Source organism: Mirounga angustirostris, unplaced genomic scaffold (genome assembly GCF_029215605.1).
Source record: "Mirounga angustirostris isolate CCGP_5_RB_7025 unplaced genomic scaffold, mMirAng1.0.hap1 SCAF_5, whole genome shotgun sequence".
Lineage (NCBI taxonomy): Eukaryota > Metazoa > Chordata > Mammalia > Carnivora > Phocidae > Mirounga > Mirounga angustirostris.
Window position 1 is genome coordinate 127,391,511 of NW_026991713.1, and position 25,458 is coordinate 127,416,968.

Sequence of the window (25,458 nt, forward strand, 5' to 3'; positions counted from 1 at the left end):
ACCGGTGGGAGCACTTTTTTTGGTCATCCCAATGATTGCTACCCCTGCTACTCGCAGGGACCGGGTAGGCTGCACCCACAATGCATGGAACAGTCCCTTCATATGAAAGGATTCTTCTGACTGTTCTAGAAGGCACCCATGTGGATGAAAAACCCAATTATAATCCTCAAACCTAACTAGCTTTATATACAACCCTACAGTATTTGTGTACAGTTCAAATATACATTGAATATACCAAGAGTACAACCAGGCAACTCCTGTGTATATAGAGGGACAACTGTAGTTTGGTGTCTTCGATCGTTCCCTGGATTATTCACGGTTTAAAGATTTTTTAATTTTTATTTATTTGACAGAGAGAGAGGGAACACAAGCAGGGGCAGTGGGAGAGGGAGAAGCAGGCTTCCTGCGGAGCAGGGAGCCCGATGCGGGTCTCGATCCCATGACCTGAGCCGAAGGCAGACGCTTAACAACTGAGCCACCCAGGCGCCCCAGGATTATTCATTGTTTAAAAAAAAAAAAAAAAAAAAAAAAAATCATACTGTCAAAGAAACAGACCCATGGTACTTAAGTCACCAATCAAACACACCTAAGGAGCCTTCATTTCTACTTGCCTCATTTATGTTTCTAATCCAACCCTCTGACAACTTCATTATTTCTTCTGGGATAGTTGTACCTACATATTTACATAATCAAATATATATTTTTAATATAAACATTTTCCTTTTTTCTTCTTTACATTACACGTAGAATATTATATTGATATTCTTGAAATTTGTAGTTAGGTAATTTATATTATCCAAGAATTTTATTTCAGAATAAGGGAGCAATCCAAAATACACGGTATTGGGAGCAACTACCCCCAATGGGTTGGTAACTACTGATTTACAGTATTTGAAATACCAATATAAAAATACTTGAATGGATGTTGGCGGGGATGCGGAGAAAGGGGAACCCTCCTACACTGTTGGTGGGAATGCAAGCTGGTGCAGCCACTCTGGAAAACAGTATGGAGGTTCCTCAAAAAGTTGAAAATAGAGCTACCCTATGATCCAGTAACTGCACTACTGGGTATTTACCCCAAAGATACAAATGTAGGGATCTGAAGGGGTATGTGCACCCCGATGTTCATAGCAGCAATGTCCACAATAGCCAAACTGTGGAAAGAGCCAAGATGTCCATCGACAGATGAATGGGTAAAGAAGATGTGGTGTGTATGTATATATATATATATATATACACACATATACATACATACATACATACATACATACATACATACACAATGGAATATTATGCAGCCATCAAAAGGAATGAGATCTTGCCATTTGTAACGACGTGGATAGAAGTGGAGGGTATTATGCTGAGTGAAATAAGTCAAACAGAGAAAGACATGTATCATATGACCTGACTGATATGAGGAATTCTTAATCTCAGGAAACAAACTGAGGGTTGCTGGAGTGGGGGGTGGGATGGGAGGGATGGGGTGACTGAGTGATAGACACTGGGGAGGGTATGTGCTCTGGTAAGCACTGTGAATTGTGCAAGACTGATGAATCTCAGATCTGTACCTCTAAAACAAATAATGCAATATATGTTAAGAAAAAAAAAAAAAAAGAAGGTAGCAGGGGGGATATCGGAGGGGGAGACGAACCATGAGAGATGATGGACTCTGAAAAACAAACTGAGGGTTCTAGAGGGGAGGGGGGTGGGGGGATGGGTTAGCCTGGTGATGGGTATTAGGGAGGGCACGTTCTGCATGGAGCCCTGGGTGTTATGCACAAACAATGAATCATGGAACACTACATCTAAAACTAATGATGTAATGTATGGTGATTAACATAACAATAAAAAATTAAAAAAAATACTTGAATGGAAAAAAAAATATCCCTTCCCATATAGCAGGACAGAAAAGAAAGCTATAGCGATGAACCGCTTAAACATCAATTCAAAGCCATAACTACGTGGCAACATTATTATAACACTGAGGTCCATTAAAATAATGATAAATGATATTCTTCAATTCCAGGACAGAGGCAAAGCTAAATTCTATCAGAAATATTCCTGTTCTTCAAAGTCAACTCAGACATATAAGTACATCTTGGTTGAGGCTGAAGAAATAGATTCTTAGTCCCATGACAAAGTACCTCGTGTCTGGAGGGCATCTCTATCATTTCTGACCTTTTGAGCTCTTACCTCTTTGAGTATCCCTGTGTGCTTTGATTTTGCTTTTAGAATTTTCTGAAATTCCTCAGATTCCAGGTAGGCAAGTTGCTCTCTCCTTCTTTTCCTGGCAGGCTCCAATTCATCTTCAGCTAGAGCAAAAAGGAAACACAGCAGCTGTCACAGAGGAATTTCAGGAAGCCAGGGAGCCTCAGGGACTCAGCTTCCTCCAGTTTTTTCCGTCTCTGCCCACCAGGCCCTTCAAATTTCATTTACCCCACTAGGTACCAACAGAGGAAAACTCCTCAGGAGTAAGCGGAGAAGTAGGGCCTACAATACGGGGGATGGCAGATTTGACCACTGGATGAGAATCTCTTCCACCTTAAGACAGGAGCGGACTATGATGATAGGTAACATCAACAAAAATCCTTTTTATAAATTGATGGTAAAATGTCACTGCCAACTTCAGAGTTTTCAAAGTAAAAGCGGTAATTTGCAAACAAAGAAATTCTACTTCTTTCAAAGTAAATCTTTATACTAATGTATCTGTACAAAGATCCATGAGTAATCTTTGAAGTTTTTAGATTGTACATAATTTCATTTCAATTTAATGTGCTTATAGAAAACGGTCAGTTCCAGTTGTAGAGATTCTATTTAGGTATTGTACAGAGAGGCCAGTTTAAGTAAGACAATGACTTCTGGCATCAGGGATGGTGGTTATAGTTTAGAACATCTCCTCACAGTCGGCGGACTTCCCACTGCTAACTCTGAAATCCACAGTACCTTGAGGAGAAAAGGTGTTGTTCTCTACGCGTTCCTTCACTTCCAGGACATCCTGGGGGTCCTTTTGCTTCTTTTTAATGCTGTTTGGGTCTGTTTTTGTAAGAATCTGGCCTTTTGCCCTTAATTTGGTTATGGCAGCTAACTAGAAAAAGAGGAGATAACAGTCAAAGATGAGACAGTTACCTGTAGCCCTATGTCCCTTTTCTAGTTTTTAACCATGAATTCTGTTCTCAAATATAAATCAGCAAAACATATCTTCTCTTTGCTTAGCATTATTAACCCAGTTACTAAAATTTTAAAGCATGGAGACAGGTCTATAAGCTAATAAAGTTTCAGCTTATTTAAATACCAAGTTCAACAGTTCAGTTACACTGTGGGCTTTAGGACCCACAGAGGAACCACATAAACATTGTGGAAGTTTGTTTTACAGTCAGACAGAATGAGGATAGGATTCTAGCTCTGCCACTTACTAGTTTGTAACCTTACACAAATTACTTAATTTTTCAGCTTCAGGTTCTACATTTATAAAATGGAGATGATACCGTTTACTAGGTTGTGCGGACGCAAAGAGAGAATGCGTGCAAAGCACAAACCTATATGGAGTAAACAACATGTGTGTATATATCACGGGTACATGTGCAATTGTTTTGTTTTACAGTTTATTATTTCAGTAATCTCTACACCCGACGTGGGGCTTGAACTCATGACCCTGAGATCACATGTGCAACTGTTGTCACTATCATTACTGCAGGTGCAGCTTTGCCTTATGACTAGCCTTTGCCCTTCATGCGGTGATAGCGGCTAATGAGAACAAAGAGAAGACAGGCTCTCGTCACGGCTCAGGGTGACTCAGGAAGGGGTGGGGTGGGGTGGGGTTCTGAGCACTCCCAACTCCTACGTCAATCAGAGCAACTTAGCTCCTGTGTAAGATTTCTTTTAAAGAAGGATTCTTTCAACCACCATTTTACAGTCTTGCCTTAACAATTCCCAGAATTTGCTTCCCTCAGGCCGGCCAGCGTTTAGGCCATCTCCCTCAGCCTCACAAGGAACAGTGTTGAGAATGGGTAACATTCTTGGATTAAATCAATGGCATTATGTTGATACCATCATCACTTGAAATTCCTTTGACTCTAATTATCATGATCAATAAATAGTTATTACGGTCTTTCCTGATCATAGACATATAAAGTTTGCAACTCCAGGTATGTCCTACAGAATGCAAATTCAAATGTTGAAAATAGATACCACTTACCTTTTTGGCTTCTGCTAAAGCACTCAGTTTTGGTCTTGGTGGTGGCGACTCATCAAAAAAGAGAACATCATCTCCTTCTGAGATGCCTCGCCCAAGCTTGGGTATCTGTGTGGCTGGCGTTCCTTCTAGGCCGGGCAACGCAGCCCCCATTTGCAGAGACTGAGAAGGGGCCCGTTGAGAAGAGGGTGGCACAGCTGGGCTCTCAACCCCATTTGAGCTTTGGAGAAATCTTTAAAGAAATATGCAGTCACAAAATATGCAGACTGGGACACTGCAGGCAAGGCCACCAGCTGGTAAGTAGTGGTTAGTAAAGTAGTTGCCCCTCCTTGGTCAAGAATTCAGATTAGCACACACTGAGAACATGCTGGCTTTGCTAACTCCGGTTAACTGATTATTCATTGATAAGCTCTCACTATTTTACCAATTTAGAACATGATTACTATTTTTGCCAACCGGTTTCTAGTGGTGTCTCTCTATAGAACACAGCCCTGAAAGGGAGCTGTGCGCTGTATTCCTAGCTGGTTAGCTAGGACCTTCAGGAACTCACGGAATTTCTCTGTATTTTAGTTTACTGGGGAGCGATAACACACAGGATACGTTTGAAAGTCCTTCACAGAAAGACACTATAATCCACATGGTGATTCATTTTGTAAATAGTCTTAAGGGCTATTGAAAAACAACAGTCGCCACAAACTATTTAGTCCAGAACTTTCATCTTATAGGTGAAGAAATTGAACCCAAAACCCTACTGCCCGTAAGTGACAGGCTGAGGATTAGTACCAGGTAACCCCAGGCCAGGATTCTTTTCACTACCACATGCCCACTCCTGCAACCTGCCTGTGAGACCTGCCCAAAGAGATGTTTTATTTGGCCAGCAAAATTATGAAAAACTTCCAACTGTAATACCTTTCAATGGGCAGGTGCCCTCTATTTCACACAAGGCCAGAACTCCATCTATCTATTTATATCATCTGTAGCCACATGAAGAATGCCTCCAGAGATATTCCATCAGCACCTCAAATTCACCTGCCTGAGGCCAAATCTATGTTCTGGATTTTTCCAGAGAATTTCCTGGTGGCTTAAAGTTGACTTTCCCGTTTATTGAACCATCTACCTTTCAGTGGCCCAGATTTGGGACAGCGTTAACTGTTTTAACAGGGGCAGAACAGGTATGAGTCCAAACCTGGGCCCCATCACCAACCAGCTCTCTGGCGCTCAGTTACGTGACTCATACAACAAGGATAACAGCACCTCACAGATAATGGTAAGGCCCAAATGAGACGTTGTATGTATGCGGTGCATAGCATGCTCTGTACATGTTAAGCATCTATAAACTGTTACTCTTACCACTATTCTGATAACTTGAGTTATGAATCTTTGATTCATCTACCTTCTGCACCATTTTCCACTTGTTTTTGCCTCTACAATGACTCCACTTTCACTGCCTCATTTTTACCATTTACCTGAAAAACTGCAAAATCTACTCACTGGCCTAGCCAGTAATTAAAAAACAAATTGTGGTAGAAATAAGAAATGAGAGGAAACAGGTCAACACGCGCTTTCCCCTTTCACAATCCCCTCCTCAAGTGTTCCTTCTTTCTCTTCTTCCTCGGAGTGCTAATTACTGTAACCTGCCCCACCTAGTCTCAGATTCACGATCATGTGTCAGAAATACAGAACTAGAAAGGCTATCTCCTTAGGTTATGGTAAAATCACTTTTGAACTTTCAAAGTTGAAAAGGTAGCCAACCATCCAAATACTAAAGGCACATTTTGGAAATCCAGTAAGACATTCTGATCCCTTAAATCCACTAAGACAGGAGGACCCCTGAGATGAGCTATCCAAATAGGGTATATCGAACCGTTCTTCTTACCGTTTCTGCATTTCTTCTGACCTCTTCTTCCTCATCTCCAGCACATGCTGCTTCTGCTGCTTCAAGAGGGCTGATGCTGAAATAGCCTGGAAAGTGGGTTTCAGGCTCCCCGTCACCCCTGAAACAAACCACAGACTGAGGGGCTCCAAGGGGCCACGGGAACACAGACATGGGGCCAGAGCAGGGGAAGGCGGACTCTACCTGATAACCTGGCTTTGGCTAAATGTTGTTTTAAGTTTCTGGCTCCAAACGTAGGCAAATCCATCAGTCCCCTAAATTCCTCAGAGCAAGACAAGCTCTTCTGGGGTATTCCTGGAATATACAAACATCAGCTTTAGAGGACTCAAAGTTCTGGCAGTTTGAGATTATGTGGCATCACTTTTAAAGCTCTGCATTCACAACTTAGTCATTTGTAAATGAAGTAGATGGAATGCCAAGAGAAAAATAAGAATCCTTAGCCTCTCGTAGATTCGCAGGACTGCAAAGGCATGACAAAGATCTTGTTTCAAGTGATGATTAGAACACCAGTGTCTAGGGGCACCTGGGTGGCTCAGTCGTTAAGCATCTGCCTTCGGCTCAGGTCATGATCCCAGGGTCCTGGGATCGAGCCCCACATCGGGCTCCCTGCTCAGCAGAGAGCTTGCTTCTCCCTCTCCCACTCCCCCTGCTTGTGCTCTGTCTGTCAAATAAATAAATAAAATCTTAAAAAAAAAAAAAAAATTAGAACACCAGTGTCTGTAGGGTCATTTCCTACACTGTCTGGAATGTTTGCTATGGGTAGGGTCTGTGCTAGGCCCTCACCACTGTTATGGACAAAGCCCCAAGTGAGAAGGGCAGAGGTGCCATTCTTTGACTTAGACCTGTTTTAACGAGAAGGTAACTCATGGGTTTGACCAGGAACTTGATACTGCCGATTCTCATGCTGGACATTAAGAATTAGAGCAGATACATCAAGAAAATTTACAAAGTACTGACGCAAAGACTCAGCCATGATTAATATGCTGTTTTTCCTTAAGATGCTGCCAAGCAGGCTGATGTGCTTAGGCCACATCACTCACTAACTATAGTGAAGAGTGGATAGTTACAACTTAGGGCATGAACAACTGTGACCATTTTCAATCCTAAAGACTACATATTTAAGCTGCAGAAAGAAATATGGTATCGAAAAACAAAGTTACCAAGTTTTTGTTGGGTTTCCTGAATGATCAAGTCTGTCCCCTTAACAACCAGATTAGTCAGAGTGGTTTGAATCTTCTTTTTAGGAGCAACAGCGGCTGCACTGAAATGACAGGAGTCACCCCCCCAAAAGGAAAGTCACTAAAATTCAATGCTCTGATGAGGTAAAGGCACAGAAGTATTCATTTATTACAATCTGTCAAAGTTTCTCAAAGCACTGTATAAGGAAACTTTAATACCACGATCCTACAGCATAGCTGGTGAATGCATTATGTCAGGCAACCTGCCAATTTGGTGGAAGCCATTCTGGAAAAGCAATATGGCAAAAGAAATAAAAAATATACCCCAGTTTGATCAAGTAGTCTAGGAATTTATCTTAAAGAAATTAAGGACTAGGCAAAAACTTAGAATATTAATGGGCTAAAATATTGTTTGCAATGTTATAAGTTAGAAATACCATAGGGAATGGTTTTATCACAGAACCATGTAAAAAAAGACTATGTGGCCACTAAAAATAATGCCGTAAGTGCATATTCGATAAGGAAAGCATTAATTATTTTATGGGGAGGGGGGAGTTGCAAAGTATAGATCTAGTATGATCTCATTTTATCTTACTGGAAATTTATACATATGGGAAAAAAACATCTAAAAGCATATACAGCTGTGTGTGTGTGTGTTTGTGTGCATGTGTGTGCACGTTGTGTTCAAGAGATAGCAAGGAACTAACGATTACTTGGTAGTGGGATTACACCTAGTTTTTACAGTCTCCTTTTGACTGAACTGTATACATACAGATATGTTTTTATAATGCAGGAGTATTGCTTTTTGCAGTCTGGAAAAATACAGGCATTATTTTAAATCTTAAAAATGTGCTCAATATGACAAGTTAGGCAGGAGGTGAAAGTCCTCTTGCCCAATTTGTTAGCCTGGGAAAGAAATGTTTTGTTCTTGGACCAGTGGTAGCTCCTTTGTAACAGGTCCTGAACCAGCCATGTCCTCAGATGTACTTTCTTCCCTCCGGTGACAAGGGCATTGATCACCCACTTCGGGGACTCTATAGAGGGCCTGAGATCCCCAGAAGAGAGGCCATGAATGTCTGCCTCAGCAGCATCCCACTCCTATTTAAGGCTTCACTGCTATTAATTCACTGAGTTAAATGTGGGTTCCAAGAGGTCTGCCACCTCACTGTAAGTCATGAGGAAAATGACTTAAAGGATGACAACACTGGGATTAACATACTTTTAACGGCCATACAGTCACCCCTGACAAAGTTGCACTATTTACATAGAAGCCAAAGAAGCAGTGTGGGCTCTATGTTAAAGACCATCATGACACAACTTAATGTTCCCCCCTCCTGTGTTTTCCTCTCTACCTGGGAATAAAGGAGGTCCTTGTTTACCTTGTTTCAGACTGTGAGTTTACGAAAGATAAAACCTGTACAAGTCCTTTAGGACCATCACAGAAAAGTACAACCATTGGGTTTATTCTCATAAGGAGAGAAGCAAGATCCCTGTCCCAAAAGAAGCCCCGGAGAATGTCTTACATTGAGGCTGCATAGGATGCAGAAGAAACCCCTCCATAGTAAAAATCATCCCGACACAGCCGTTCTCTTAGGCTGGTGCCTTTGCGGGTAAACCTCTTTGGAATTCGTCCTCCGGAGAAGGTGGACTGCAGGTCGGATCGCCTGGCGCTGAGCTTCTTGTACTGGGCCTGGATGTGGTACTGACAGTACTCACAGTCATTCTGCAAAAGAGCAGCTGCATCAGGACTAGGGCGACAATGTCAATAAACACTGTTCCTTACTCCCAGCTTCAGGGGTGCTATTGAGTACAGAGCCCCTCCTATTGAGCTCCAAGGCCATTCCTCAAGTGCAGCTATGCAGTGACTACCCTGAAATTCCCTTAGATGCAGCAACAATGGGGTTTTAATGACAGCATTGCTATGTGGAGATCTGTCAGGCACTTCCTGCTGAGACCTCTTTTCCCAGCTATTTCCCTCCTGCTATTTCCTGCTCACTAGCTCATCTGTTAGGCAGGAATGAGGGAATTAAAAGGAGATGAAACCGAAACTTGCCATTTAATCTGTTCAAAGAGCTCTAAGTAGCTCCACTTCACATCCACTAGGATGGCTGTCATCGGCAAGAGACAAAAACAAGTGCTGGCCGAGATGTGGAAAATGGAACCCTCCTCTTTGCTGGTGAGAATGTAAAAGACACTTTGGAAGCCAGTCTGCTTGCTCCTCAAAAGCTGAAACATGGGGTTACCGTGCAACCCAGAAATTCCAGGTTATATACCCAAGGAAACTGGAAACATTCATCCATCCACATAATAACCTGTACAAGAATGCTTGTAGCAGTATTCATAATATGCCCACTGACTAATGAATGAACAAAACAGGTCTATCCATACAATGGAATATTATTCAGCCACAAAAAGGAATGAAGTACTGATGCACACAACATGAATGAATCTCAAAAACATCATGCTAAGTGAAAACCAGACACAATTTCCATTATATGAAATGTCCAGAGGCAAATCCATACAGGCAAATAGCAGAGTAGTCCTTACCAGGGGCTGAGAGGAGAGGGTAATGGGGGGTGACTGCTAGTGAGTATGGGGTTTTTTGGGGTGGGAGGAGTCTGAAATTACGTAGTCATTGATGGTTGCACACCTCAGTATTAAAACTACTGAACTGTACACTTTAAAAGAGTGAAGTGTATGGTATGTGCATTATAGCTCAAGTTATTATGACTATTATGTTTTAAAAAGCTCTAAGAAAATACATGTTGGAGTTCAGAGACTAAAATAAGGTTTTCAGTGCATTTCATCATAGTGTTTGATCTCTGGCACTGCTCAGAATTGAGGGCAACTAAAATTCCATCTTCCTTATACCTCCTAGTCAGTTGGTAATAAAAGATCACCTTCCTGAGAGGTTAAATCATTCCCTTGTCCTCAGTTTTTCAAACTATAAGTTACTAACCACACACTAGATTTTCTTACTTTGGTGCTTCCTGTTATGTAGGAAACTGTTCCAAATTGACTGTTTTACTGCTAAGCTATCTACAATCTATTCCCATTAGATCCCGTCCTCAGCAGAAACCATCCCAAAAGAACAGAAACCAACCAAATTAACAGTCTGTGTACACGGCTGTCCATTCTTCTTCTTTGCTTTACAGGTTCCCAGGTCAAGAGCTTCACCCATGATTAAAATCTTCTGAGGATGATCAATAGACAAACATACCTGCAGAGAAGACACAGTGTGGGAGTTAAAAGCTGACAAAGGTGTGGCCTTTCATCAGCAAGAATGAGTAAGAGTTTGGTTGGTGGGAGTTAGCAAGGCTTTAGCAGTCTACAGGAATTAGAAGCCAGGACCCTACGAAACAGCTTTAGGAATGGGAGGCATAGAAGACATGTTCAACTCTCCACCCAGTATCCATTGTCTCCTACGTCTCTGCTATAGAATCTGAGTTTCATTCGGGCTGGCCAACACTCAGCCTCAGGTGACGAATCCTGTTCATTTTTCCAGCATCCCTTAAAGCTAGCAATGGTCATGGGACTGTGTTCTGGCCAAGGAAACTGACACAGGAGTTCCCAACAAAAGCAGACAGGGTGGGGTTGGCTCACTCCTGCCTTGAATGGTGATGTGAGGGCAAGAGCTTCAAAGCCATCCAGTGACGAAGAGGAGAAGGCTGAGAGGCTCACAGACACTGGCCCTGACATCACTACACTGCCTATGTTGGGATTATTTATTATGTAAGAAAAACAAACCCCAATGTTTACCATTAAAACAAACTGTAGTGTGGGGCACCTGCGTGGTGCAGTCGGTTAAGCACCCGACTCTTGGTTTCAGCTCAGGTTGTGATCTCAGGGTCATGAGCTTGAGCCCCACATCCATCTCCAGTTAAGATTCTCTCTCCCTCTGCCCCTCCTGCTAGTGCCCTCTCTCTCTCTCTCTTTAAAATAAATAAATAAATCTTAAAACAAAACAAAACAAAAAACAACCTGTAGAGAAGTTTTTCTGTTACTTGTAGCCAAACACATTTGAACCAACTGATGAAGATTTGCTGCCATTCTCTGGGGAAAGAAGAAAAGAAATAACTTTGCCTCTCACAGATCTCAGTCTGCAACAGCAGGGAAAACTCTACTGCTGCTTGAGAAGATGAAATCACTCTGATTCTAAGTTGCAGGTATCGCTGTACAACTAACAGAGCAAAGTCCCGTCAACCAGAAAATCCTGCCTGCTTGATGCCGCCAATGGAGACCGATGAAAGAGATTTAAGGAAACCTGAGCAGAACAGTTCAAAACACTCCAGGAAACTTGGAACTAATGTGGAAAGATTTAATGAAAGAAGCTGTTATGAAACATTTAAGAGTAGGGGGAAATTCAGAACATTGGTGGGTGAGGAACAAACAAAAAATCAGATTAGTGGAGATACATAAAAACATGATTCAGTATCTGGAGGTAGACCAGTTTTTGATAGAACTTGGCCAAGCTGTGAAGACAAGAAAGGAAGGAAAGGAGGAAGGGAGGGAGGAGGAAAGAAAGAAAGACAGCAGGAAAGAAAGAAGGAAAGGACAGAAAGACAGATGGATGGAAGGAAGGAAGGAAAGAAAGAAGGAAAGAAAGGAAGACGGAAAAGAAGGAAAGAAAGGAACCAACCAACCAACCATGGAAACAGATTCTTACCTCCTCTGAACCATCCTTGGGCTTCATGGGGTTAGCGTTGAGCAGCCCTATGACAGTACCCTGTTCAGTCTTCCAGAGTTTTTTGTGAACTTCTCCAAACAAGAACAATGACACATACCGTGTCAGGTCACGGAGATCATTCAGTTGCCAGATACTAAATGTTTTCCCCTGGAACAAATATTTATTCTTATTTTTAATAAATTTTGCACAATGGGCTCTACTATCTCCATTTATGGTTCAAGTGCTCTACTGCGGAAACATATATAAACCACCTTGACTACATAATCTTGAGAATGTGGTCTGCTCATTATAAATTAATTCTCTCTCTAGGCTTTAGTATTTATTACCTTTCTCATTTTAGAAATGAAGGTGAAGTAAGGCAAACCAGTAGCAAAAACGTTAGTGAAGTCTCTAATTCTCAGGTCTAATAGTCAATGAGATAGCATGGCCTTTGTAACTACACACACACACACAGAATATTAAAAGGATCAGTGGAAGTTGTGGCACTACCATTTAATAATTTACTGATATAAATTTAGTGGATCTATTATTTATCACTAATTAATTATATTATTAATATTAATAAAAAGGTGTCAGCTCTGTGCTAGTCAATCTTTGCCTAGCTTAGAAGAAAAACAAAAGCATCATTTAAAGACAACAGGTTATGTTTAACTGTAAAATTTCAGAAGTATTATATATCTGAAAAAATGCAACTCAAAATGTTAACCATTTATATAAAAACTTCCACTTTCACAGTTTCTTTTTTTCTTTAAACAAAATAATTTGAATATTGAATCAAGCTATTTCACACAGGCATCCCAGGACAGGTGTGGTTATAGGTTATGGTGAATTATTGACTGGATTCAAGTGTTATAACTACACTTCCATGCATTTGTACAAAGCCTTTCTTGGAAGGGTTCAGATAAAATTTCACACATATTATTTCAATGTCATTATAGCCCCTTGTGACATAGTTAAGAACTTAATCAAATGAACCAGACATGTTCATGTTCACCTTGACTGTCAGAGGGCTAGATCAGGACCCACAGAACAATCTCAGGTTGACCAAGATCTCAATTAGAGAAAGAAATCAGGATTGAGCATGCTTAAGCATAGTATTTACTGGGAGAGAATTCTGATATAACCAAAAGCCAATTTCTTCCCTTTACAAAGAAGGAAATGGAAGTCCTTAAAGATTAAAGGTCAACCTAAGCTCACATAGCTAAGGAGAATGAGGCTCAGGACCCAGGTTTTCTGACTTGCCAGGCCACCAAGTCATCTTCTTGTTACCTCGGTCAAGTGCGATTTTAAAACCTATTACATCTTTTGTAAGATCCACTGTGCTGGACAGCTCTGCAATTTCAGAATTTCTGAGACTGACGACCTCTTCCTTCTAGGCAAGCTCTCCCGAGGATCTGGGAACTCGGCCTCTCCCACACAGTCGGGATGGTAGTGTCACAGGGACCACCACATGTACCCCCAAAACAATGACAAGTGAAATGCAGCAGGAATAATACAGTGAAAAGCCCAAGGACTCTATACAACCAGGTCTTCTGTAAGTAGGGCATTCTTTACAAATTTAACCTTCAGATAGCAATCCAATGATGGCGAGGCAATCTGCGAATTTACTAGCAGCTTTCTCAAAATAAAATACTGATGGGCTTAAGGTAGAGAAATCAAGAACACGAGCACCCACAGTCAGCTTGTGATGGAGCAGCTAAGAAATCAGTAAGATAGCTTACACTATTACAACTCTGTGGAGTGATTTTCTTCAATATAACCCCAAAAGTCACCCAGTCTACTTCTTCTAGCTTCTCACTTGCCATCTTTTCCTTGAGCTGAGACAGTCTGATCAGTTTTCGGCCGACCATTTTCTTGTTCATCTCTGTGGAGGACACTCGAGGCCGCCTGAGTCAAGAAACCAGCAATGATTAGATTATTATTCTAATCTCTTATTATTCTAATAAGAGATTACCTGGCACTGTAGCAGGTTGGTTAGAAGAGACGTTTTGGGCAGAAATCTCTGAAGTACCTGTTCTCAGGGAGGTTTGGTTATGTAGTATGGACAAGGCAAAGATTTTTATGGCAGATAAATAAAAATAAGATAATTTTTAAAGCTAGTTTATGATTCCTCGGATAGAGAACTGGAGCTTATACAGAAAACAAGAAAGACTGCACACTCTTTAAGTTCTTATAAATTATAACGTATGTTACAATCGTCTTTTAAAAGTAATCTCTTGACTTTAATACAAAATCATGAATTGATACTAAAAATAAGAGTTAAATTTCATCAGTTCTGCAAGAATTTCACAGGGTCTCTAATTTCTAACTGGATTTTTAAAACCCAACATTTTCATATAACAATAGAGGCATGGAATCTAGCTTCAGTTAATATATTCTTACTCCTCATGACTGGCCAAACACTTGTGGATTTGTAAAAGTTGTTTTTCTCTAGGAGAATATTAATACCTATTCTGTACTTGATCATATTATATATTCAAGGACAAAAGAAAACAAACAAACAAAAAAAACCACGCCTTTTGACTATTTCAAAAGTCTTTAGGAATAGAAAGTCATAGAGCTAACTCTGAAGCAATTAAGAATATTCAGGAGAGGGCGCCTGGGTGGCTTAGTCGTTAAGCGTCTGCCTTCGGCTCAGGTCATGATCCCAGGGTCCTGGGATCGAGCCCCACATCGGGCTCCCTGCTCGGCGGGAAGCCTGCTTCTCCCTCTCCCACTCCCCCTGCTTGTGTTCCTGCTCTCGCTATCTCTCTCTCTCTCAAATAAATAAATAAAAATCTTTAAAATATATATATTAAAAAAAAAGAATATTCAGGAGAAAAACACTGATGCAGGTGGAGAAATCCTTCTCGTGGCCTGATTTCTGTGAGTGAATCGGTTACTCTCATGTTACTGCCCTTTGGAGTATCTTCAGGGCCTGAGGTGCAGGTATAACAATTACAGACTCAAACAATTGTGCAGTCCCCTAAATCTGTAGGCTGCTCAGCAACTCTGGCCGAGTTTTGACTTTGTCTACCTCCAGTCAATCCATGTGTGCAGTGCACTCCCATTAGCACCATCTTTCTCTGTGGGGAATTTCAACTGAGAACTCATTGGGGCAGGCAGTATCATCTTGGTAGGGGGTGTTTACCTTGAAAAAAAACCCCTGCGGTGCCCTCAGTGGGAACCACAGCTTTTACTGCATCCCACCCCACAGGCTGCCTCAGATGTAACTGGGTACTTTCTTCCGATTTTGGAGAGTACAGTCTTTACAATACACTTTGACAGCTACGTTCTCCCCCTGCTCAATACATAATCTAAGACCTTAGCAGTTTTAGTTTAGATTGACAAGGGTTAGATGCTCTAAAGGAACTGCACTTAGCTACTCAGAGGGACTGTATGAAAAGCAACGTGGTCTCAGAGTAAGGATCCCTGCTCTGTCTGGGGTTTTGACAGAATAAGAGAGATACAATGGAGTAGTGGTATGGAGCACAGAAGATTTAGAAGGCTTTTAACTGAACTGATCCTAGGAGGTATGCCTATTTTAACCGAGTATCTTAATTTCCCCACAGTTTTAACCGAAGCAAAGGACATAAATTTGCCTTAAAAGTTCTGAGGAGGAAAAAGAGCACAGGTACTTTTCTTAACATTAGTTATAAGAAGGGGGCGCCTGGGTGGCTCAGTTGGTTAAGCAACTGCCTTCGGCTCAGGTCATGATCCTGGAGTCCCTGGATCGAGTCCTGCATTGGGCTCCCTGCTCGGCGGGAAGCCTGCTTCTCCCTCTAACCCTCCCCCCTCTCATGTACTCTTTCTCTCTCTCATTCTCGCTCTCTCAAATAAATAAATAAATCTTTAAAAACAAAACATTAGTTATAAGAAGATACTACTATCCTGGTTAAACTGCATATAGCTTCATGGATTTAGAAATAGTCTCTATCACTGTTTCTGATTAAATATACTATTATTTAGGGGCGCCTGGGTGGCTCAGTCGTTGAGTGTCTGCCTTCATCTCAGGTCATGGTACCAGGGTCCTGGGATCGAGCACCACATCGGGCTCCCTGCTCAGTGGGAAGCCTGCTTCTCCCTCTCCCACTCCCCCTGCTTGTGTTCCCTCTCTCGCTGTCAAATAAATAAAATCTTTAAAAAATATATATATATACTATTATTTATTTGTCCATTTCCTTTTTTTAAATTATGTTTTAGTAAACAAGAAAAAGGCTTCTTTAAACATTTCACATGCAAACTGTACTGAATGCTATGGCTCGTCTTACTGCCAAATTCAAGAGCTGGTGGTGTTAAGTGGATTTGCTGTACAAACACATTATTTCTAGAAGGCTCAATCCTTGAGAAGGAGGACAGGTGGGCCATGAGAACAGAGTGAGAGACCTTTACACTTACTGACCTGAGCCTCAGGCCCGAGAAGGCTTCCAAGGAAACCACTGTCTGAGCCAGTTCCGCAGAACTCCTGGGGGTCCCTGGGCTCTGATCTCTGGTCAACCCACTAGGTTTGTTTCCAGGAGTAGTTCGGAGTGGTTGGGAAGGTGTATTTGTCATCCTCAAAGATGAGCTTTTGGGCTCTAGAAAATTAACACAAAAGTTAAGTGAAAGGAAAAAAATCACACTGATCCTTACAAAATTTGTTTTTATAGAATAGTTTCTTTTTAAATCAACATATGCAATAACCAAATCTCGAGAACGAAGGAAGCCCACGAGACCACTTCCGTACTACCCTCCAAACCTTTTCAGTGTAGCCCGAAAGAACTTCCTGTGACAACGGAAAGGTTATACGCCGATGTTGTCTGATATGGTGGCCACCAGCCACATTTGGCCACCGAGCACTTAAAATGGATTAGTGTTTCCAAAGGAAAGAATGTCTAATTTTATTTAATCTAATTTAAACTTAAAGAGCCACATGTAGCAGGTGGCAGCTGTATTACAGTGCTGCTCTCAAACACAGTTCCCTGTGCAATGACATTTACGGAGTATTCCCCATACACAGAGCGCTGTGGTAGACTCCACAAGGGAGTAAGAGCCCTCCTTCAGGGATCAAGGATTAGTGATTTGTGTGCAGATCAACTTCTACCTGAAGAAAACCCAAAGTCAACTCCCCTTTCTTTGTTTGTTTCTGGTTTCATCTCATCCCATTCCACTCCATTTCATTTTATTTGTGGTGGTGGTGGTAGGGAACTAGGGGGACCAGGGTATTCTACCATCTTGCTTGCATTAAATATCCTCAGTGTGGTTAGTTTTCTTACTTTCGAAGTGTTTGATAATGTTCCTGAAGGTCAGAAAACTTGGATATTTTCCTTAATATAGATCACTTTCTCTGAAGTAACATTGCGCTGTTTACCCTCAAAGAGACTTTGGGTCACTAGTGGCTCCCAAGCTAGGGGTTAGGACAAACCTAGAACTTTAGAATCTCTAGAAAGCCTGCCCATGCCTCACCCTTCAAAACTAAACTTTGGGGGCACCTGGGTGGCTCAGTCATTAAGCGTCTGCCTTCAGCTCAGGTCATGATCCCAGGGCCCTGGGATCGAGCCCTACATCGGGCTCCCTGCTCCGCGGGAGGCCTGCTTCTCCCTCTCCCACTCCCCCTGCATGTGTTCCCTCTCTCGCTGTGTCTCTCTGTCAAATAAATAAAATCTTAAAAAAAACCCCAAAAAACAAAAAACTAAACTTTGAACACTACCTAATGAAATACCTTAGTAATGTCAAAGGTCCTAAAGGGAAGGATGCCATTCATAAGTGGATACGTGGAATATATAATTTATGTCAAATGTAAACATGGAGAGGCTGTTATTCTTTGCTATTGTGTTGTATGCCACTGTTATTCAAAGGGGCCTTTTTGAACATCAGTGGTCAATAATATGCTGCTTACTCTGAGTAACCAAACCATTTTGTCTTAGATATTCCAAAGAATTATTATCATGTGCAAACTGAGGCAGTGCAACAAAATCAATACATATGGCTCATATATTTTTTTCATTTTAACTGTGTGCTTACATGTGGGCTGAACTAGAACTATATTTGAGTATATACATCTCTACTCCGGGCAAAGAAGTCTTTTCTAAAGAATGGACCCTCTGCTTTAATACAACCTGGCTTCAAATAAAACTTGGCCACTTTAAAAGGAATCTGTGCCTTGAACCCAGAGGCCCAGCTGTAATCTCTGGATTGCATGAGAACTCAATCCCGTGGTTACTTTACACTTACTACAATTCAAGTCAACTATAAGACTATAGAGCTTAAAAAAATTCAATTCATTGTTTTAGTAAATACAGCTACTCTGTATCTAAGGATTTTCAAGGCACTCTGAGATGTAGAGAAAGATTACAAAATATAGCATATGGCTCTCATTCCCAACAAACTTACTTTTCTCAAAGGGCAGATAAGATGAACCCCTGGCCCTCCCCAGCGGACAGATATGATAGTGCCAAAGTGAATTTTAAATAGAACAAGAGTAGTGAAAAACCAGGGAGGCCTTGAGTACTACACCTGCAGGTGAAACCTTTGGTGTCTGAGCCACCCGCTTGGTTTTTGGTGGAATAGGGATATCAAGCTCTGCAGAAAAGCATGTCGACTCCTGAATTCTCTGAACTTTCTTCTCTTTAAGAGGGGGGCGTGGAGACTTCTCTATTAAAAGAAAAAGAAATAAACAAAATTTAGAAAGGGGCCCAAAGATAATTTTACCAGCAGCTGGATGCAGAAATAATGCTATAATTTCTTAATAATGGAACTGCATACTATTGCTGGAATTACAGTCTGATTACCAGATTTAGGCAGAAGGGATGGACTTGTAGGCTGCTTAATTGTTGCCATTTTTAGCTGCTCTTGTAAGGATTTCATCTGCTCTTGCAACTTCTTTAATTCATCTAGGAAAGAAAAATATATTGATTTAAGATCCACAGCAGAAGAAATATTATACATGATAAAAATGCTGGAATTATTTTTGGTGTCCACACCCCACCCTGAAACCCTGAGACCCACAATATAATCACATACTGAGAGCTACCATTAACTTTTGCACTTCAAAGAGGTCCCTCAGAGAAATAAACTTTGTATTTTCAGTAATCAAGCCTCTAATATCTAAACTAGTTATGAACTGGTACTACTGACAAATATCAGATATATATACCCAGTTAACAAGTTTTTAGGTGTCAGGGAATGATTATTATCTCATAAACTGAATACCATAATTAATACAATAAATGCTGACTCCTCTATTAGAAGAAACAGCCAACCACTGAATTTGATTAGAATTTCAAAATATGTAAGGCAATGTCACAAATAAAAGGGCACTCCTCAAAGCTTCTGTTCAGAAATGGTCTCCTGCCCAAACAGAATGAGGAGAAGGCTACAGTGCTGCCCCTGGCTCCAAATGCATATAAATCTCTAAGTAAGATTTTTCTGTAACAGGCACAAAAGATGGTGGAGCCATTCTGGGAAGGACCAATTACAGCTGGCTGACACTGGGACAGGGGGCCTCTGCATGCTGAAATGCTGGCCCTAAATGTCTCATCTACTAATTCCCACCCTTTTTTTTGGCCAAGTCATTTATCTCCATCCTGACTCAGCAACTATTTTGATGAAAACTGTCAGATCCATCCATTCTATCTTGAAGAAATTAGAAAAGCAAGTAGTTAGGGCACCTTGCAACTCTTGATTAGTTTTCCCCTGATTGGGACCAGGCGCGGGGAGGACTCTATTTTTAGGCGATTGCTGCGTGGGAACTTCTTCTTCATCTGTTAAGTCCCCCATATCTCCAAAAAGAGTGGCCAAATTTTCCTTTCCGTCTTCAGTCTCTCCCAGTTCTCCATCAGCAGCCTCCTCTGAATAAGATTCACCGTCACCATCTGCATCAAAGAGCTCGTCATATGCGTCAGGTTCACCATCCTCCAGGGTCAAGGGGTGACTCTCTTCTGGACTACAATCCAAGGCGGACTCATTCTCCTCCAGTAGTGCAGTCAGCAGAGACAAATCATCTTCCTCCCCTGGGAAGAAAGAAGAAGGATAGAAAGTAAACCTACGAGGGCGCCTGGGTGGCTCAGTTGGTTAAGCAACTGCCTTCAGCTCAGGTCATGATCCTGGAGTCCAGGGATCGGGCTCCCTGCTCATCAGGGAGTCTGCTTCTCCCTCTGACCCTCCCTCCTCTCATGCTCTCTCTCTCTCTCAAATAAATAAATAAAATCTTTAAAAAAAAAAGAAAGTAAACCTACCTGAGAAAAACCAACAATGACAAGCAGAGTGAATTAAAACATTCACCATTAATAAGGCAATTGAAATGACTCTGCTAATTCACCATTTTGCCTGGTAAAACTGTTGTTCTTGGTCCCTCTTTCCTCTTTCCAGGTGCTTAGAGTGCACTGGGCTAAGGAGGAAGGGGCTAGTATCTGCTTAGTGAACCTAGTGGGCCATGCATGGGGCTGCATCTTTTTACCTGTGCTACTTCAGCTGATGAGCAACTGCCTGTATGCTGACTTCCAAGAAACCCAACCCATAAAGGGAATAATCCAAAAACACACTAAACCTACATTTAGGCTCTTTTTAATTGTTTGAGGGAAAAAAATTTCAAGTGTAGAAAAGGTACAAAGAATTACATAAAATGTACTTATATTTCATCACCCAGAATTAGCCATTTATCATGTTTGCTTCTTGCCTTTATGTTAGATAACTTAAAAAGTTTATTAAGTTCATTGTGCCAAATCTTAGCTCAATTCCTTCCACTGCCTCCATGCCCCATTGCAATAAGTATCATAATTTTGGTATATCATTCTAGTCTATTTTTCATTCAACATTGCATGTATGATTGACCTAAATCAAAACATATAGTTCTAGTTTACTTCTTTCAGTTGCTAGAAGGCATTCCATAGTAAGACTATCACATTTTATTAACCCATATTTTTAATCCAATAAAGGACATATGGGCTATATCCAATTCTTTCCCACCACAAACTATGCAGCAACCACGAATGCGTCTTGCAATATGTGTTTCCTGGAAATACCTATCAGAAGTGGAATTGCTGGACTGTTGGGTATGCACATTTTCCAACTTTCCCAGATACTGCCAAACTGCTCCCAAAGTGGTTATACCCTCACTTGCATTGCACGCAAGTACCATTTCTTCTTACTCCTCACCAATATCTGATATGTCGCTTAAAATTTCTTGCTAGTCTGATGGATAATTTTAAAAGGCATCTCATTGTTCTGATTTGCATTTCCAGCATTCTCATAAGGCAAAGAATTGCTTATGTTTATTGGCCCTTTGGATTTCTTCTTTCTTGATTTGTTTATTTTCTGTGTCCATTTTTTTCTATTTGGGCATAATCCTTTATAAATCTGAGCCATTTTAAAGCAAAGACATTAAGGATATTTCATGTACCCCCTTCAACTCAAAGATAAGGGCTGAAGTCCAGAGAGGTCAAAGGCCTGTTCAGGACCATATGGTGAAAGAGGTCAGCGAGGGAGCCAGTAGCCAAACTCATGGCCTAGAATCTGATAAAAGGGTCTAAATCTTAAAGTCAGAGGTTGCATAATAATTTGTCTGAATTGCTTAGTCAACAAACACTACAAAACTGCAGGATGCAGCAAGAGAGAAGAGGCAATCTGGCTCCCTGTGCTCTGGGTGAGACTGCCACGTTCCCTCAAGAGAGCCAAGAGGCCCTCCCCTGTCTTATTCCCAGCTGTGGATGGAAGAGAGCACACCCCAAGAAGAGGCCTCGGCTCACACCACTGGGAGCCCCAGGGGACAAATGTGGCCAAGTGGCTCCATCCCTTCCTTGAACCCAGTTTCTTTCATGAGAGCACCAGGTCTAATCCTGTGATACCTCCCATCCTGGTTTAACTCAGTCACCACTGAAAATCCTGTCTTCTCCATGTTATGCCAACCCAATCTCCCTGCTTCATCACTCCATTTATACACTGGATCTTCTTCCTCTCAGCTCCTCAAGGACTTAAGTCTGTAAGCACCAGCTCTCTTCCCCACATCACTCATTATATTCCCTGTCTTCTGGAGCATTTCTCTCAGCATACAAATTCATTCTAGTGTCTTCCAACGTACCAACTACCTAATATTTTCCTACTTGTTACTATCTTGCTCTCTGTACTAGAACTGAAGCAGGAATATTGTTCAACCATGTATCCCTAGCACCAGTAAATGCTCTGATTTCGTCTATACCGGACCAAATTGTTAACACCGTGCCAATCAAATGAATGTTTATTAGATACAGTATCTTAGAGAACACATACCATTCACCACTTATTTTCATAACTGTCTCCTAGCAAATATTTATACTTTATATTACATTAATCGCCCTGAAGGTAATTTGATGATTTTCGGAAACAGGACACTATTAATTTACCAAAGGTACAATCAACGTCACATGTTATTATAGTGTGAAGAGTTTCAACATTTGGTTCTACTTTTTTGAAAAGGGCAGGGTATAAAATTAGAAAGGACTATAAGAGTTTAACCCAGAGCTAGACTAAAACCATTTCAACAGACTTCAATATTAATCGTGAACTCTGAAGTCAAACTTCAGGGGTTCAAATCCCTGCTCTGGAAGTCTCACCTGTGACAAATTACTAAACATCTGTCTTCCACTCTAAAAAATACAGTTGCTCAGAGGACTAAGGCAGTTAATATAAGTAGGGACCTTAGAACAGTGCTTGGCACATTGTAAGTACATGCCAACTATCATTATTATGAAAGACAATCACTGCTGCCAGGAGATACAATCCCACCTGATTAAAACAAGTAACATTCACTGACTGAAGTGAGATCGTCTCTGAACCACTCAGACAATACTTGAGGGAGGGGTAATACCTATTTTCACTATTTTGCAAGTAGAATAAATGGACACAAGGGTGGTTTTGCATAAAACAAAGAGAACTTACCATCCATGCTGTCAAGGGAACAGTTGTGATCAAGAACTTCCAAGAATCAGGTGCCCAGGAGATGGCAGTAATGTCGAATCTTGGCTACGCTATGAAATGAACATGGGAAAAGTCACCCTTGATTGTTCCCTCTCTCACATTGCATATGTAACAAATCTAGGATCACACAAATCCTATGGGCTTGAAGCTCAGAATTCATCCAGAATCTGACCACTTCTCATCCCCACCTACCAACACCATCTCCCTTTATCCTGACTCCAAACTATGGTTATAGAAACTCGGTTGAGGTATAGATTACATGGATGGGAGAGACTGTGAACAAGTATTATTGAGGATGGCCTAAATATTAGGGCTATTATCCCATTTTATTTACTGTGAGACATGTGCTGGCTTCCTTATTCATAGCAGTCTAGTGTGTGGTTCTACTCAGTTGCAGCCTTAGTCACATCAGTATTTTGATTCAATACTACTCAGCAAAACTCAAAAGAGTTGGCAGAACTAAGTAGGGTAAATTCGTATTATTCCATGCACTTTCCTTTTTTCATTTAATTGATTTATTTAAAAAGATTTTATTTATTTGAGAGAGAGTGCGCATAAGCCAGGGGGAGGGGACCGGCAGAGGGAGAAGGAGAAGCACGATCCCCACTGAGCGGTCTCCAAAAAAAGGCTCCATCCCAGGACCCTGAGATCAATGACCTGAGCCCAAGGCAGATGCTTAACCGACTGAGCGACCCAGGTGCCCCCATTTAATTGATTTTAATAACTGCAAGAAAAAAGTATAAATTTTTCTACACTATTATTTAACAAATATGAGCTTTATAGCTAACCTTGGTATGTCTGTCTAGTATCAATTATGATGCTTTCTTTTTAGTTATTCAACAAATATTTTCATGGAACTACCGTGTGCACCACACTGTGTTGTCTCCTGGGTAACCTGCTGGATTGTAAGCTTCCTGAGGGTTAGGCAACTGTTGTATTCATCTCTATAACCAACCACCTTTCCCTGCCCCAAAGCTGTGTACTCTACCTCACTCTCACATTCAGTATCACCCAACAATTGCTACTGGGTCTGTCTCCAAAATATTGCTCAATCTTTTGCCTGAACGACTGCATGAGCGCCTGGTATTGGTCTCTTTGATGTCTTCGTTATACAGCAGCCACTGTAATCTTTTCTTTCCTTAATAATCTTCTAGGAATGTAAATCAGATCGTGGTATTCCCTTAATAAAAAGTCTTTAATGGGGGCACCTGGGTGGCTCAGTCGGTGAAGCGTCTGCCTTGGCTCAGGTCATGATCTCGGGGTCCTGGGATGGAGCCCCATGTGGGGCTCCCTGCTCAGTGGGGAGTCTGCTTTTCCCTCTCCCGCTCTCAATCTCTCAAATAAATAAATAAAATCTTTAAAAAAAAACCCTCTTTAGTGATTTTTCATTGCTTGAGCTAAATTTAAAAGTCTATGAGGAAATGGGTACTGTCTCCCTTGCCTACTTCTCCTCAGTCAGACTAGCCTGCCTTCAACTTCCTGAACACACCGAGTGCTCTCAGGCCTCAGGCTCTTTAGAAAGCGCTCCCCTAGCTCCTTCTCACCCTTCGGGCTCCTCGTAGGCATCGATTTTTCTGAGCCTTCCAGACCACCCTACCTAGTGGCCCCGTTGGATCCCTCTCACACCTCATCCTTTTCGCGACTTTACTGCACTTTCCACTGTGGTGCCCTTGTTTGTTACGTTACTCTCCTTAGAGTCTACTCTTCATGAGGGCACAAATAATTCATAAATAATTTAGGTTTGGAGGCCTGCACATGGCACACATTCAATGATTAGCAAATCATGAACTTAAAAAAAGAAATGAACGAACAAATAAAAGTCTACACGGCACGCGGGCATCTTAAAAGGCTCCTTTAGGGGGCGCCTGGGTGGCTCAGTTGGTTAAGCGACTGCCTTCGGCTCAGGTCATGATCCCAGGGTCCTGGGATCGAGCCCCACATCGGGCTCTGTGCTCAGCAGGGAGCCTGCTTCTCCCTCTGCCTCTCTCTCTCTCTCTGTCTCTCATGAATAAATAAATAAAATCTTTAAAAAAAAAAAAAAGGCTCCTTTAGGGAAAAAACCAAACCCGGCCCCTTAAGTTGAGAGGACCGCCCGACGCCTGGCACCTCGCCGGTGCATCTGAGAGGCGCCCCTACCTTTCGGCCGCTCCTCACCCGGCGCCCACCTGGCCGCTCGGACACCGCGCTCGCCCGGTCTCGCCCGCCTGACTTCCACGGGCTCCGCGCCTCTCGCTCTCGGAGCTCTCCAAACCCTCCCGCAGACCTTCGTGGCAGCCCCTCTCCCCTGCCGCCGGAAGGCCACCCACATACCCAGACCCCGGCCTCTTACCCTACTCCGAACTCGTTCCCGTCCTACAGCCAGACCCGCCAAAATTCCAACTTGATTCCACCCCCCCCTGACGCCAGACGCACGCCGGCTTAAGGCCGCGCTGATTGGCTACGTCGCGAAAGGCCGACCTTGCGTAGAGCAATCTGATTGGCCCACGTAACGGGGCGCCCTCCCTGTTGGGGGCAAGGAAACTTCCGGTCGGTGAAGCCTTGGGCTCCTCTAGACAGAATAAAGTGTTCTGGCGCCTCCCAGCGCGGGGAAGTTTGG

At 42.0% G+C, this 25,458-nt stretch overlaps 1 protein-coding gene across 5 annotated transcripts in view; it reads right to left on the reverse strand.

Annotated features, from left to right (window-relative positions):
* Nucleotides 1–25,266, reverse strand: part of MCM10 (minichromosome maintenance 10 replication initiation factor) — an 83,281-nt gene extending 58,015 nt beyond the window's left edge. For 4 of the 5 annotated variants that reach the window (XM_064592064.1, XM_064592063.1, XM_064592061.1 and 1 more), the window contains exons 1-16: nt 25,192–25,266; nt 22,824–22,912; nt 19,580–19,921; nt 18,701–18,802; nt 18,426–18,563; nt 16,333–16,507; nt 13,673–13,838; nt 11,931–12,098; nt 10,368–10,484; nt 8,788–8,987; nt 7,247–7,347; nt 6,270–6,380; nt 6,069–6,186; nt 4,196–4,424; nt 2,944–3,085; nt 2,194–2,312 (exon numbers count right to left, since the gene is read on the reverse strand). In XM_064592064.1, coding sequence (XP_064448134.1) covers nt 2,194–2,312; nt 2,944–3,085; nt 4,196–4,424; nt 6,069–6,186; nt 6,270–6,380; nt 7,247–7,347; nt 8,788–8,987; nt 10,368–10,484; nt 11,931–12,098; nt 13,673–13,838; nt 16,333–16,507; nt 18,426–18,563; nt 18,701–18,802; nt 19,580–19,921; nt 22,824–22,830 — 2,235 coding nt within the window. In that variant the 5' untranslated portion in view covers nt 22,831–22,912; nt 25,192–25,266. Of the gene's footprint in view, nt 1–2,193; nt 2,313–2,943; nt 3,086–4,195; nt 4,425–6,068; nt 6,187–6,269; nt 6,381–7,246; nt 7,348–8,787; nt 8,988–10,367; nt 10,485–11,930; nt 12,099–13,672; nt 13,839–16,332; nt 16,508–18,425; nt 18,564–18,700; nt 18,803–19,579; nt 19,922–22,823; nt 22,913–24,998; nt 25,148–25,191 lie in introns of those variants that run through there. The other variant, XM_064592062.1, reaches the window with a different exon arrangement.
* Between the last annotated feature and the right edge of the window lie 192 nt (nt 25,267–25,458).